Source organism: Alligator mississippiensis, chromosome 6 (genome assembly GCF_030867095.1).
Source record: "Alligator mississippiensis isolate rAllMis1 chromosome 6, rAllMis1, whole genome shotgun sequence".
In the NCBI taxonomy this organism is placed as follows: Eukaryota; Metazoa; Chordata; order Crocodylia; family Alligatoridae; genus Alligator; species Alligator mississippiensis.
The window spans coordinates 81,446,626-81,462,637 of record NC_081829.1 but is presented as its reverse complement, the minus strand read 5'-3'; the positions used below and the strand labels follow the sequence as shown (position 1 = coordinate 81,462,637).

The window sequence follows — 16,012 nt, the reverse complement described above, 5'->3', positions numbered from 1 at the left end:
CAGAGTGCTCAGCAGTGAACCTGGAAGTGGACCGGAAGTACTTCCAGTCCACTACTGGATCTGCTGGGGAGCATGTAGGGCCCACCACCATGCAGCGCCCACCACCATGCAGCGCCCCAGCCAGGGTCTGCTTGGCTTTGCCCCCTGCTCACTGCTCAAGTAGTGAAAATGGGGGCATGACCAAACCCTGGCCCTGGGCCTGAAGTGAAGAGGGGAAAGGAGGGAGGAAGCAGAGAAAAGCAAAGCTGGCAGGGACCTCCAGAATTTCTCTAGTGTCTAGTCCAGCCCCTGCCTGAGCCCTTGCCAGACCCTCCCATATAAGCACAATCTAAAGAGTAGAAGGTTTGCTTGCAGCACCCACAACCAAGAACACCCTCCAGGGGGGCTGTACTTCTAGAGAAAAAAGCCACCCAGGGTTTCCTGTAGCTGGTTCCCCCCACCCCCAGGGGGGCCCAGCGCTGCTCCCCTCCGTCCCTGAGGCAGTGTTGCACAGAGCCCCCCTCCCTCTGGCCCCTTTGCAGGGGAGGAGGAGGAAGGGAAGAGCCCTGCCTGCTGCAGTGGCTCTGTGACAGCCCAATCTGGCTTGGGTACAGGGAGCCCAGGAGCAGCCCGGGCACGAAGCTCCCATATCCTCAGCCCAAGCCACAGCCAGCTGGGAAAGGCCCTGCCTTCATGGCCTGACCCAGCCCAGCTCCTCCATGACCACTTTCAGCTGCACTTGCAGGCTAGCCTGGCTCAGCCCCGCAGCCCCAGCCCCAGGTGGGGTGAGTGGATAGTGGGGCAGGGCCCTTCCCAGCCATCTGTGGCTTGGACTGGGGCTGTGGGAGCTGTGTGCCTAGATTGTTCTTGGTCCCCCATGCCTAGGCCAGGCTGGGCTGTCACGAAGCTGCTGCAGCTGGCAGGGCTCTTGCCCTCCACCGTGGGGCAGGGTGTGCTGTGTGAGGCACTGCCTTGGGGCTCAGGGCTGGAAAGGCAAAGTGCTGGGCCCCACTGTGGGGCAGGAGTGGAAAACTGGACGCAGGAAGCCCTTGGTGGCTATTTTCTCCAGCAGTACAGAGCCCCCCTGGCGGGTGTTCTTGGTTGAGGACACTGCAAGCAAACACAAGGCTCTTTAGATTGTGCTTCTATGGTAGGGTCTGGCCTGAGCTCAGGCAGGGGCTGGACTAGACACTAGAGGACTTCTGGAGGTCCCTGCCAGCCCCGCTTCTCTGGGATTCCTCCTTCCCTTCCCACCTTTGCCTCACGCCCAGGGTCGGGGTCTGGCCATGCTCCCACTCTTGCTGCTTGACCCTTCTCAGGAAGGAAGATGTTGAAAACACTTGATGAAGAAGTGGGGTTATGAGTACACTCTTTGCTTTTGCATCAGCCAGCAGACCAGGGTTGGCAGCCCACAGGATTATGGATTGTGCTGCAGCTCTACGTAAGGAACAGCAATTAAAGTGACTGGGCCCTTTCCAGGCATAGTCTCTCCAAGCTTGGACAAGGCTGCAGTCTAGCCCTAAGCAGGAGAGAAGAACTCGTAACTCCCTAAACGAGGGGTTGGCAACATGCTACTGGAACCACTGGATCTGGCCTGGGGAGCCAGCAGGCTTTATCTCTAACTGCACCCATGCTGGGGCAGCAAGAAGCTGCTCAGGAGGCTGGGCAACTGGCCCACATTGCCATGACTCCCCACTACCCATACTTCCCCACCCTCCCAGCTTCAGAGTGGGTGCATCTTCCAGCCAGTGGGGAACTGAGCTGGGGCTGAGTAGCTTCTAGCTGTGCCCATGTGGCAGTCTGGGAGGTGGGGGGACTAGGTGGCAGCGGCACCAGTGAGGACATAGTTTCCAGCTGCCCAGCCTTGGTGCAGCTCCCCTTGCTGCTGACACTGCTGAAATCATCCAATCCAGACTAGATGGTAGCTGAATTGCTCCAGCCTACAGCTCGGAAAGGTTGCCAGCTCTTGCCGTACACCACTGATTCTCAACCTTTTTAAACCCCAGGCATCCCTCCATAACTTCTATCAATTTAGCGGCTCCGCATTTCAAAACTAATTTAATTATTATTGTGTGTAAAACATATTATGACTGGAAACACATTTTTTTTAAATAGGTCAACCATTCAGAATGTTTTTGACACTATAGATTCCTACTTGAAACCTCAGTTTACTTGTGAATCGTGGATGCTAACAGACATGAAAAAACAAAACAAAACAGCGCTTTACTGGAAAAGGCAGTGTGTTAGTTTGACCCAGCTCTGCAGCATCTGTATAGATGGTGTGATTCAGCGGGGTTTTTTGGCGCTTTTATCTAATAACTGATTGAATCAGCTTTAGTTAAAAGTGCCAAAAAGCCCTGCTGAAGCATGTGATCTATACAGACATTGGGTGAGCCAGGTCAAAATAATGTGATGTCTCTTCTGGGCATACACTGCACTCAGTGCAGCAGTGTGCTGAGCTTAAAATAAAGCACCATTTTGGGTTGTTTTTTTTTAATGTCTGTAAGCAGTGTGTGTGAATCAAACACTCTAGTGAACAGTGCTCATATTACATGGCACACCACAGCACATTTAAAAGTAGCTTACAGCATCCCAACCGAGGATCACGGCTCTAAAATGTTAGCCGTTGAACAGGTTAAGAAGTAGAAGGTTATAATTAACAGTGATCAGATAAAATTTTAAAATGGTCATTTCTTCTTACAGTGAGTTAGACTGGCATTTTTGTCCCATGAGAAACTGTAGAAGCCTCTTTTTGGGTAGGTATTTAAAACTAGCCTGGACTAAACACCTGATTGTGGCATAGGGAATTATTCTGCAGTAGCTGAAACATGATAACTCAACAGGGTCCTTTCAAACTACCTCTCTTATGATAGCCAGAGAATTTCCAGGTAAAACCTTGATCCCACTGAAGTCAAAGGGAATGCAGCCACTGTCTTGAATAAGCATCAGATTTCACCTTCCATGCTGTTTCAAACAACAGGTAAGTTACTGCAGGGATTAATTTTGATCAGAATATTTCATCAATTTGAAGAAAATACCATAAAGTTAGCATACAAACAATTATTCTTAATTATCCAGAAACACAAACCTGTATTTTCCACCTACCCTGCCAGTGAATGCTTGAGAAGACTGTGCAGTGTCATCCACAGTGATACCAGAGATGTTGAAATGGTGGCCACAAGATCCTGGGCCAATTTTCAGGTTCTCTGCTCGATATATCTTGTGTTCATTTGTAGCACCTTCTAATGGCTCCAAAATGTAGGTTTTATTTTCAAATACAATAATTCCTCTGTTATGGAAAAGATCAGAAAAAGATGCACCTGCTGTTAAGTGCTGATGAATGTTTGTTTTCAGCCAAGTCATGGGCTTTAATAATAATGATGAAGTATGAAAAAGTAAAATGCGTTTTTTACAATGTCAAGCTCTGCTAGGGTAGGAGATATCAGAGTTGTATATTTGTTGTCTTGGCATATTACGCTTTATAAGGCTGAGAGAGAATTTTCCTTTTCTGAATTGGGTGTTGTAACGCAAAATTACATTAGTGTTTTATGGCATTTTCTATTCTTTCAGAGATGCATCACCACTGGAGTGGAGTCACAGTACATTTGCATGGGAGGACTCCTACTAAATAGTAATGAACAAGGATGCAGGGAAATATTTTCATAAGGAAAACTACAGAATGAAAGAATTAATGAAGATCAGGTACATGCATTATACTTTGTAAAGTGAACTCTTATGCTAGCATCGAATCTGCCAGATTAAAGTTGCACTGCAGTATCAAAATGAATTACTGAAATGAAGGTCAGAAGTAAAATCCAGTAGACTTCTGTTTAGCACTTCCTGGCCCAAGAATTGAAATCTGTAGTGCAGTATCACCTGCCAGCCCAAAATCTGAAAGACCTTTGCAAGCATTGATGAAAGAAGTCTTGCTATACCCTGCCAGCTACCATATATAAGAAAAACCCCAGACTTAAATAAAGTAATTTACTCAAAGTCACACAAAAAATCTGTGGAAGAACTCAACACGGTCTCAGAATTTCCAGATTCTTGCGCAGTGCTATACCAAGAATACCACACTCCCTTGAAGAGCTCAAATAAGAGTTATATATGAGGATCTTTTTCTGGGTGGTCTCCAGCCATTTTGACCTGTTATATAGAGTAAAACTGCTGTAAACCTCGTGAATCCGTCCAGGTAAGGACTCCCTTAGTTTAGGGGAATATTTTGGTGGCAAAGAGATAGAGTAGTGCTGTTGCCACCCCCATTCCTCCCTGCCAGCATAGAGAACACGGACAGATTGAGTGTGGGTGCACCTGTGTAGGCACCAGCAATCCTTAGCTGGGAAGAAGCTGGTGGTAGTTGGCATAACATAAAGGAGCCTATCAAATATTATTGGAGTTGATAATCAAAGCTGCACATTTAAGCTGCCACAGCATCAAAAGTCTGCTTTAATTTATATTAGAAATTGTGGCCTGTCACCTGGCACACACGGGTGTTAGGGTGGTTCTATGGCCAGGCTTCCAGCTGCAAGGTGAAAGGTAGTCAGAGCACCTGGGCACAGTGAACACAAAGTGCTAGCTGTTAGAAACAGCTTTTATTATGAAAGGTGATCTTGGGCAGTGAGGATGCTCCCTGAGGATCCCCTGTTGGCTAAAGGTTATAGAAAGGGAAATTTTGCCAAGAGGTATCAAAAGACAGTGGAGATGGCTGCATACTATAGTAACTGAGCAGAACTGAACTGGGCATCAACAGATCAGATTTCATGGGGTAGCTGAGTAAGCAGTCCATGTCAACTCTCTATGGCTGTTTCTCTTTCTGTAAAATGGGGATTGCATTTACCTGTTGCAGAGGGTTATTGTGAGTCTTAAATAACTAGAACAACGGCTGAAAAATGTTATAATAATGTACAGTATCATTCATTTCCCCCACATCTGTAAATTACAGGAGTATTAATCACTGAATACTGGCAGAATTTCAGTTGGCTATAATTACATTCTACCTCCCTGAAATTATTACAAAAGTTTCAGTTGTCTAAGACATTTTTCTTTAACTACTGCCCTAAGGTGCTGCCTATTGCTGATGCGTGCCAGGGACTAGCTATTATTTTTCAGTCCAGAGCTGGCTCCATTTTGGCGGCGTGTGATCCTTGTGTGCATGAAGCGTGTACTGTTTATATGTCTGTTTGGGCTCATGATGAAGGTGCAATGCAAGTATAAAATATTACAATTAATATTACAGCAGCATGTGTCTCTGAATGCTTCCCATGCAGAAGTGAAAAAATGGGACCCAGCAGGTTAATGAGCACCATAAATGCTGATTTTAAAGAAAAAAATGAAAGAAAAATTATTAGGAAAAAGCTGTGTTAGCTGGAATGGAAAGGAATAATGAAGAAATTCAAGGCCCCTAGCCCCATTTCCAATTAACTGAAATTTAGTTCCAAGCTGACAGCACAATTTTAGTATAAAATTACTTTAACATTGGTTCAGCCTGCCCAACAGGAGATCGTTTCTCAGTTAACTCTTAAAGTGGAAAATAAAGATTGGATTTTCACCCTGTTGAAAATGCTAAGTAGCATCATCTTTAAGAGAAAGGGGCACAATTCACTGGTCTGAATACAGGACCAAGATCCAATAAATCATTTGTCACTGTCTTATCAGCCCTTGACATGCAACATAGGGTCATATTTACCCCCCTTACAGGCAAGCTTTATGGATTATTAAATCTTAATGAAAACACTGGAAACATTAAAATTGCTATAGATGGGAAAGGTAGTAGTTGATTACTGCAGCAACCCATGTGACAATTGCTGAAGTATAGGATTTTTAAACATGTATAACCTAGTGATAACTATTCCTTCCAAAACCTATACATTTGGTATATAAACTGAAAACCAGTTTTTTCACTGCTTGAAAAGTCTGAAGGACAGTTGATTCAGTATAAGGAGTGGCATGGGAAAAGATGAGGTAGGGCAAAGAGTAGAGAGACCGTGAAAGAATCCATCGCTTAATGTTTACCCATGTCAGTAAGTCAAAACTTTAAAAAACACCACTGTAGAATTTTCTCATTAAGTGTAACGTTTTCAAGTGCATATGAATGGAACAGGGCAAGTGCAAAGTAATGTCAAGTAGTAAAGCCCTAAGGCAAATTATCCACCAGTTTTGAGTTACTGGAAAATTTCCACATAGTAGAACTATCATTTAAACTGTTCTCTGATCTTGTTTACTCTTTTTAAGATATCCAGAATAAGGCTAAGAAGTTGGGAACTTGGGACAATGCAATCCCCCTTTTTTCCATAATTGGCAGCTTGATAACACAGCTTAATTAAATAATTGTGCCAACCCTGCAGCCCCAGAAGCTGGCACAAGAAGCAAGGGGGAGTTTCCACTTTTATACAGAAAATCGTAAGGTGTAGGGTCACAAGCTAATGGGACCAAGGGAGGGAACAGATAAAAGGTAAAGAAACATCCACACCGTGGTAGCATACATTCAGCACCTTCATTGTCCCTCCCCTGCAACACACCTCCGGAGATGTCCCCAAACAAGACTTTAGGCCCTAGAGTGCTCAAACAGCAGTCTGCAGCTGCCCCCAAGTCTGAGCCCAGCTCCTTCAGTCCAGTCCTGGCTGACAGCCAGCGAGATCTCCATCTCCACTGCATACTCCTCTGTGTAGGGCTGCCCATGTTCCCCATGCACCCTGCTCTCGCTTTCCCTTACTCCAGCTTCAAGCTTTCTTTTCTTTTTTCCCCTCTTTCTTTGCCCCCCACCCCCAGCCCCTGGGGGTTTCTGGCAGTTGTAGTCCAAGTTAACAGTCAGCACAGCTCTGCAGACTGCCCCTTGGCTCCTCCTGCTATTCCATGCATCACATTCACATTCCATAATGGTTGTATTCTTTTCCTGGTATAATTAATCACTTCACTCTGGAGGCTTCTAGCAACAATAACAGAGGAGAATTCCATGCTTTTCTGTTTGAAATGGGCAATTCCAACATCCTCACTATACTGATAGCCCCTAAACAATACATAGCATCTAAATAAATATTCAATTCAAACGTAAGCTTGCACAGTTTATTAAAAAATGTAATTTTTTCACCAAAAATTCCCCTTTAATTATTGCCCATTGTTGGAAGAAAGCTTTCACTTCTCCATAAGCATCATGATGCCAGGGGTTTATACAAGAAATTACTTTCACTTTACAATGTGCAAGTTGCAAGCAGCCATACCACTATTTCTAGAGTGCATCCCTTTTTAATGCCAGCTGTTGTTCATATCACTAACTATCCACCATTTCCCTCCTACTGTATTGTCTCCAGGGATAGAAGGTGTGAATGCGAGGGCAGACACCTAGTTGAGTGACTCATCTCATCCCCTACTGGCACACCTAGACCAGGACACTCAATTCAGCCACTGAAATTCCTGCCAAGAATGACCCTGCAAACCTTTCAGAACAATTCTACCTTTGCATATTGTGCCAAAAATCATCAGATTCAACACAAGGGAAAATATAAATTTCAGTAGAATGCATTATTATTCTTCGTGTGCTGCCTACAGGATATCAGCCACTGGCTCCTGACCATTTGTAATAAGATAATGAATATCAAATATGAATTATTTTGGCTGGTTCTCTGTTTTCTCACTAATTTTCTTTTCTTACAAATGCATTTTTCCAGTAATCAGTGCCAAATACAGCACCTTAAAAATGTAGTTAGCTGAAAACTTCTATTTCTTTCCTCTTTTTTTTGGTGAAATGAGGTTGAAAGTAATAGTACCTTACAACCTGTCAGTATTTAGAATCCAAATCAATTCAATACAAATAAAATAAATCCATAATTACTTTTTTCTGTATACACTGTCATAGATTTTTCAAAACAGGCTCTATTACTCCCACGCTGGTTTTGCTTCTTCTTCCTGAACATGGGATTTTCTGTCTTCTGCATACTATAAATGTTTCCAAAGAGCCAAGACAGGATATGGCTCAGTTGGGATATTCTCTTTCAAAAGAAAACAGCCAATAGTTGGGATTTTTGCTGACTGGTATTTTGTTTAAAAAAATGAAAAGTAGTCAATGTTACAAGCCATTTAATTACACCATCAATATACTGCACACTGTGTGTAAAACTAAAAAAAAAGGAAAATATTTAAAGAAAAAAAACAAGTCAGAAAATTATTTCTAGACATCTGTTGCCCAAGATTCATATCTTGGGCAACTGCTCCACATATTTATTTTTTGTATTAAAATATACATCCCTCCATAATTTAGGCACTAATTAATTGAAAATCACCTCTCATACTATGTCCCTTCAGAGTAGTTATGATAAAATGGGGCAGTTGGCTTTATGGATCTGATCCAGTGCCCACTTAAGTCAATGGACAGAATCCCACTGACAGTGACTTTTGGATTTGGCTATTACCAGCTAAGTTCAGTCAGGTCTGAAGAAACAGCAGAACTTTTTTGACCCTCTCTGGGAGAACTATCTTCTGCACACCTTGGTTGCCTGCTTTTAGAGATAATTAATAATTCCTTTCATCAGTAGATCTTAAAACTCTTTACAAAGGAAGTCAGTGTCATTGTTCCTATTTTATAGACAGAAAACTGAGACATAGGAAAAGGACCTGACTTCCCCAGCAATCCAGAAGCAAACTGAGTTGACAACCTGTGTCCTTAGTTCCAATTCAGTAAAATCCTGATACATACCAAGCTAACATGTAGGTATATAAGACACAGGTCATTGTGTACCATTTGTGAGCAAAACAGACAGGAGTAGTTACCAGAGGATTTGAGCAATACTGGGTGCATCTAAACATGCAATTAATTTGACTGAATAAACTCAGGGGTTGTTTGCATGGGAGTTTATTGCTCCAGGGCACCATGTTTACATATGCACTCAGGACTGCAGCATGTCGAGCCAGGTTGGAGCAGCCCCACCTTGCAACATTTTGGGGGGTCAGCCTGCCAGCCCAGTGCTGCTCAAACCTGGCTCAACATGCTGTGGAGGGGTTGGCTGGGGCACAAAGGTACTTCAGTGCAGGGCTGGCTAGCAGGCAGCCCCTGCACTGTAGCACTCTCATGCCTCAGCCAGCCAGTCAGCATCTACACGTGTGCTGCGTGGTACTAAATAACACTGCCGCAGCATAGTAGTTACAAGTACTAACCTACAGCAGCGTTTAATAGTTTACTGCAGCCTAATATGGCCACCCGTGTTGACGCTGGGAGTTTACTACGGAACTAATTAGGGAACTCCACAGTAAGCATCTTGCGTAGATGCGCCCACTGTGTCACATATTGTTGTGTTCAACTTTGGTGTAGCTTTTCAAATATTTCCAGAACGGAGCAATTAGTTAATGGCCAATTCTAGCCCCCACTGAAGCCAAATGGGAGTTCTGCTATTAAATTTTTTGGGGACCAGAATGGTCTCCAATTTTGTAAACTGGTTTGAAAATAGAAAATGGTACATATTATCTGTGTAGTATCATAGCATTCATCAAACGTGCCTGAGTGATGACAGGATTAACAACTTAAGTGCTACAAAGGAACTGGTGGGATTCTTTATGGGTCTTAAGAGATCCACAGGAGTCCTCAGCTGAGAATTCAAGTGGTCCCAGTGTCTCAGCCTTTCTTTCAGCTCACTCTGCAAGTGACAGAATGATGCTGTGGGTCCCTAAGTTGGAGGAAGCCTGTGAAGAACTCAGGAAGAAGGTGGAAAAAATTGTGCTCATTAGCAAGGCTTCTCTTTCAAGTAGTTATATGAGAGCAGAAGAAACTTCACTGTAGTTACAGAGCCCCTCTCAGCAGTTCATTAAATGATATGACCAGCATTTGTCGTGTGTGATTCACTCTCTAATCTTGACCTTCTCCTACTATACAGCTCCTTATAGAACTTTGTGTGCTCCATTGTGCTTCTTCCATTTCCCCTCCATACATTAGGGAAGACGATCTAGTCCTTCCCTTCTCCCACTTACAGGATGAGAAGTTCCATGCCCATAGCCTAAAAATCAGCAACTCCAACCCCAATACAGCCTTGATTCTATTTTTTCCAGACAACCTAGTAGAGGCTCAGTCCACAACTAGAGATGGGGCAGGCCCTTCTCCTCCCTCACCAGTAGGGAAAGTATAGACTGCGTGTGGATGGGACTGTGGTGTGGAATTCTCCCTCCCTCCATGTCAAGGAAGGGGAATTTAAACAAAACATGAAATAAATACTTTTGTTTTAATTGCTATTTGACTTGCCAGGAACCTCCCAATTAGGGGAAGTATAACTAGAGGGAATAATTCAACTTATTTAATATATGACAGTGAAAGGATATATATTTTTTCTTTTTTTTTTTTTTTTACAGAACCTAATACAAAGCCAGTTGTAATTCATAAATCAACAGGCTTTAGAAATTCTTAAAATATAAATGGGATTTTTCTTTTCCAACTTGTCAGCAGAAGAGGGGACCCTGCCAACATAAACTATCAATGAATGCTTGTCTGAGAAACTGTGATGCTGAAGGAAAACTTGGCTAGGGCAGCATTATGTGAAGCTGTGATATATTATTTTGCTGTGTTGCAAGGGGAAAGTTAAGTAAATCAATACATCTGATATCCATGAATGCAATTAAACATTTGGTTTTAATTAATCTCTGTCTATACTCATACTAACCTTATTGCCATTGAAAGTGCAATATAATTTCCTAAGTATTTGAGAAATAGGTGGCCATTATATTTGTATATTTTGAGTAGCCACACTGGGTGAGAATCATCCCTATTCAGAAACTCAGCCCAAGGCCCAAGCACCATTTAGCTCACATAGATTTAAGTAGCATTTAAGTAGTACATAGGCATTATGCTGCTGCCCTATGGAGGAGTGAATTTCATAATCAGTATTACCACCTGAGTGGTGAATGTGTGCTGTTTCTTCCCTATTTCCCATACCCAATAATCTGCTGGTTCTGGAAACTGCCCTGCTATTGGATAATGGAAGTGCATCCGTATGAGTGCACATGTGCTTGCATCCAGATGAGCACATTGTGCCACTGCCTTGTCCCTAGGGAATGCCCATGCATGTGTGCTATGGTGCATGGCAAGTTGCCCAGGGTGGGGTAGGAGAGGCTGGGGCCAGTACCTGGGCAGCCTTACCTGAGACACTGGGGGCATCCTGGGGCTCTAGCAGTGGTGATCCAGGCATGCAGGCTCTGGTTTCAGGCAGCACACACTGCCACCATGTGTGCCACCTCGGGTTTTTTTGGCACAGGTTTTTTGGGGGTTTTTTTTGGTGTGGGATCTCCTGGTGTCAAAAAACCCCACCTCATTGAAAATTTGCAGCACAGCAAATGCCTACATAAGTGGCACGTGTGGTCATCTGAATGCGCCTTCACTGTCTATATTACCTCTGTATAAACGTTTTCAGGTTTCATGATTCTGAAGACAAGATGAGCTTGGGAGAATTTTATGAAAGTTCCTTTTTAATTGTGATTTTAGAGGAAAACGTTTTGCCAGCCTTCGTGGTATATCCATGGTTACTCTTCAGTGCAAACCAGTTATGGAAGTGTTCGTAGCCATATAATGCCTTCATCCACATGAGCAGGGGTGTGCATTTGCAGCAGCATAAACAGTGGATGTCCCCGCTTATGTGGTTTGCAGCAGGATACATTGTCTGGCTGCTTCATGTGCTGCAGGGAGGGATGGCTGGGGCACAGGGTGCTTCAATGCAGGGCTAGCCAGCAGGCAGCCCCCAGGCTGAGGCACCCTTTGCCCCAGCCAGCCAGGAAGTAGCACATGGAGACAGGGAGAAGGCAGCCCAGGGCTTTGGGCTGCCTGCTCCCCCATCCCTGCATTTGTCCTGGCACACTGCACTTTGAAGTGCTTTGCGCTCCATTTTTTTTTTTTAGCATGGTTCAAAATATAACACATGTAGTTTGTAGTGTGGAAAAGAGGTTTGCGGTGCCATAAACCACACGTACTTGCACTCTGGATCTGGACAATTAGTGAGTGCATGTGAGTGCATAATTGTAGCATTCAGTCAAGTTTGGATAGTTTTGCAATGAAGGCTCTTTGAAAAGAAGAAATGTGTTGTTTTTTTTAAATAAAATATAAGTGCACATCCATTTTCCAAATTCAGGGTCCAATCTCAAAGACAATGCATTAGCATCAATGAGTGTTTTAGCCAGGCACATTTTCTAGGGTTTGCACCAGAGTGCCCTCATACCCTTATAATACAGTTTGTAACTGTACTGTCTAGTGGAAAGAGCACTGAACTGGGACTCATGAGACCTGGGTTCCCCTGGTTTTCTGGGTGACTTTAGGTAAGTCCCTTCAAGCCTCTGTGTTTCAGTACCTCCATCTGTAACATGGGGATAACAATAGTGATATCCTCTGTAAATCTCTTTAAATTTACTGATGAAACGTACTAGTAAGAGCTAGGTAACCACAGCAGTAGTTGCAGTATTACCTACATAGAACTCTATCAAAATAATAAGAGTTTTGATGTAACTCAGAAAAAGACAAGAAATCAAGGTTGAAGCTAAAATAATCTTTTTCTGTTTTTAGATACCAAAGGTAGCTACATTGGTATTTTAATGTAAGTATATCTCCTGTGCACACAAACTTGCTTTATGCTAGTTAATGCCCTTCATCAACCTGACAAATGTATTCCACAGCACAGGATGTAAAAATTATTCAGAGACTACTGTAACACCTAGGTAGCAGGTTAATCCTTTTACACAGCAAGACTGATTTATCCACTGTGACCACATATAGGTCTGAAATCCAGAATTCAATGAGAGTGATAACAGGATTTAATGTCTTATACTTGGAAGTCAAGGTACAGTAATTGTGTGTTATCAGAGGAAGTGTTATAAGTGAGCTTTACCAGAGGGGTGACAAGATGGACTAGGAAATAGAGCTGAAGAGTGAAAGGAAGCAAGGAAGGAACAAAGGGAATAAGGAAGTAAGGTAACATCAATGACATTTTAATGAAATACCTTGTCCTGCTGAGTAGTAAGTAACGGAGGGAATCGGCAGACACCCTCAAGTGAAACCTGGCCTCAGATTTAGGATATGTAAGGAGCTTTTACAAATCATACAGCTTCTAGAAGTTTTTATTTTCTCCTTTTTAAAATTTCCACGGCAATGCAATCGATGGGAATGACGATGCATAAGCAGCTGAAAAAAGTGTCACTCACTTAAGAGTGTGAGAATAAGAAAGGGATGCTCTGTTCACAAAGCAACCAGAGGGGGAGTCAAACCATTGAATCAATAAGAAATGTGTACATGCAAGGATATAATTATATTATAATTAATATATATCAATATAAAAAATAAAAAAAAAACAGTTATGGCTTTAAAAGGGATCCATAAAGCAGTGTCTATAACTTCCATAAAATGCTGCTCCAAAATGTTTTCCAGCCTTTGTGGTTTGCCAGCCTTCACAGGCATAACTTCCATAAAGCCTTAAAAGAGGTCCATAACTTCCATAAAATGCTGAAGTTAAAAAAGCCAGTGGCTTTGGTATATAAAATGTCTCAAGGTCAAGTAGTTCACAGTCCAATTAAGTTATCTGCCAAAAGGTGAAATAACCCTCTTTTTCCAAACTCTCATCTTTCTGGACTACACTGACCACCTAACATGAAGTTGGCCAAAAATGTCCTTCCTGGACAGAAAAGAAAAAAATAAGCTTGAAAAATTTCACCAAGAAAACATACTGTATAGTTATGATTAAATTAAAGCTTTGCCCCATTTCACAACATCCAATATGTGAACCATAAGTAACACGTTCAAACTGATTATTGGGCAAATGGATGGATCATGATGTTGCTGGTTCCACATAATGTATCACAAAAATACGACTCCTTACATTTTCTTTTTGGGTTGCACAGTTATTGAATATATCACATATATATAAATGTGTTGTCTTTATTATTTAGCAATTCTGTAAAACACTTGGACACATCTAGATTTTCTGAAAAGGATGTAAGCAATTCAGGAACAGAAGTTCCAATGATATTCATGCTCCTAAATTACTGATGCACTGCTGAAAATTTCACCAAGGCTCTGCTTGTTAGGGAGCTCTCAACATGGCTTTCACTAATGTATGTACTTAAGCAGCACTCTAGCACCTGTACCTTCAGGTAAGGGGTGTTTACATGCAAACTCTACAGATGAATGGGCTTTATTCTCTCCCCATAAATATGCAAGGGTAGGTACTGGAAAAGTGAACATGCAGGTGAGTACAAATGTAAGGTTTCATGAGCACATCTGGACACAGGGGTTATAAACCATGCCCAGAAGACAACTTTGCATTCTGCTAACTAAAGGGCCTCTCTGATGGGAAAGAAAGCAGAGTGCTTTTTGTAGGACAGGAAGGAAATGACTTTGTCTTGTCCAAACGTTCACCTTCCCAGAAGTCTTGAAATCTAATTGGCTTTCTTATCTGGACAGAAATGCTGGAAGCACTGACTACCCATCCTACTTATTTCATGTATTCAATGTATATAGTCTCTCTTCTGCCACTCAGCTCCTCCTCCAAAGAAGCTAAGCTGTATACAGATAACAGTATGATTACATTCTAGTTTAACCTGCATTTTAGGTAGTTATCAGCATTGCTCCAAGTATTTATACCATTGTAATCCTAAGTGAAGCAAGACATTCTAATGTTATGTCTGAGGAGATGCATCACAGTGCGAATACGTGAGTGTCTACGGAGAAAAGTAATGAGTCCTTTTCTCTCTCTTCATGTTTCGGTTATCTCTATACCTAGCTCTCCATGTACAGAAGAGATGGAGCTTTACAAATCTCAACTGAATTTTCCAAGTTCGCACTATCCTTTGTACAACACAAGACAGGCATAAAAATCAAATGCCATATTTATAAGCTAATGATATATCCTAAGTGCTTAGCTATGTGCCATTAGGTATATTTAAGCTTTACAGCTTTCTAAAAGGTGTAACCTGCCCTTTGGAGTCAGTTTCTAGCCTTTTAACCACTTACTCTATAGGAAAATATGCTTAGTATTCCTAAATAAATGGAAAAGAGTCCAAAATGATGACTAGTTTCACATGGGAGAACATTGGCATTGTAAAATTTAAATGAAATATTTATATGTTGCATTTTCTTTCATTAGAAGATCTTATAGCACTAAATGTGAAGCCTCGGGCAATGCTATGGGGAAAAAGGTAAGAATGATTGTCCACATTTTCCAGTCGGAGAAACTGAGGGACAGAAGGGTTAGATGATGTGTTTGAATTTACATAGCAACTATGTGGCAGAGCCAAACAGAGTATATCTCTGAGCACCAGACTCTACCTTCATTGCCCCTGGCTGCAATGCAATGCTTTCTTGTGAAATTCTACATGGATCTAGAATCCCTTGTTCTATATCAGATCAGAACACACCCTGGAGGGGAAAGCAACAAAAGCAAGGGAAATTCTAATACTTCAACTTTGCATTGTTATATATTATTCCCTAATTTATACAACACTCAGATACAATAGAATGTGTTAAGGAGCAAACTACTGCCTCATCTCTGAATTTCTTGCATTGTTTTAAAGAATTTTTGTGCATAACTAATAAAGCATTCATGCTAATAACTGCTCTATATGCACTTTATACAGTTTCTGACACAAGAGATGTCAGCAGTAAGCTGTAAAGTTGTCTTACACTTTCATATTTCTTCTCATATTTTATCTCAGGCTGGATCAAATGCAGTAAATCTTTCCACATAAACTCTAAAGGGACACATTGCTAAATGTATCAAAAGTGTTTCTGGGAGAGGTATACAGTGTACTGTGAGCTCAAGCCTGCAAGGTGCTGAGAGCTCCTAGGATTTTGTAGCAAGTCCCCAGCATTTTGCATTATCTGGCCTTTTACTTCTAACTCATTTTATTAAAGGGAATGAATGGTTCCAGAAACCAATATTGTAAGAGCCTTTCAACTGCACATTCCTGGTTCAAATCACACTCAAATTATTGACAGGTATTATTGCCTGCCAGGAGTTGAAATGTGTTTTATGGACTAAGTCAATAGGCGTCCCTATTGCAGAACTGGATATGGATTATTCTT

At 42.2% G+C, this 16,012-nt stretch overlaps 1 protein-coding gene across 6 annotated transcripts in view; it reads right to left on the bottom strand.

Annotated features, from left to right (window-relative positions):
- The window catches only part of ADAM12 (ADAM metallopeptidase domain 12), a 332,512-nt gene that overhangs the window by 94,484 nt on the left and 222,016 nt on the right, over nt 1-16,012 (bottom strand). For all 6 annotated transcript variants that reach the window (XR_009463109.1, XR_009463107.1, XR_009463110.1 and 3 more), the window contains one exon: nt 3,085-3,268. Coding sequence is in view for 2 of the 6 variants with exons in the window: in XM_019482854.2 (XP_019338399.1) it covers nt 3,085-3,268 (184 nt within the window). In the remaining 4 variants the exon portion in view is untranslated. The remainder of the gene's footprint in view (nt 1-3,084; nt 3,269-16,012) is intronic.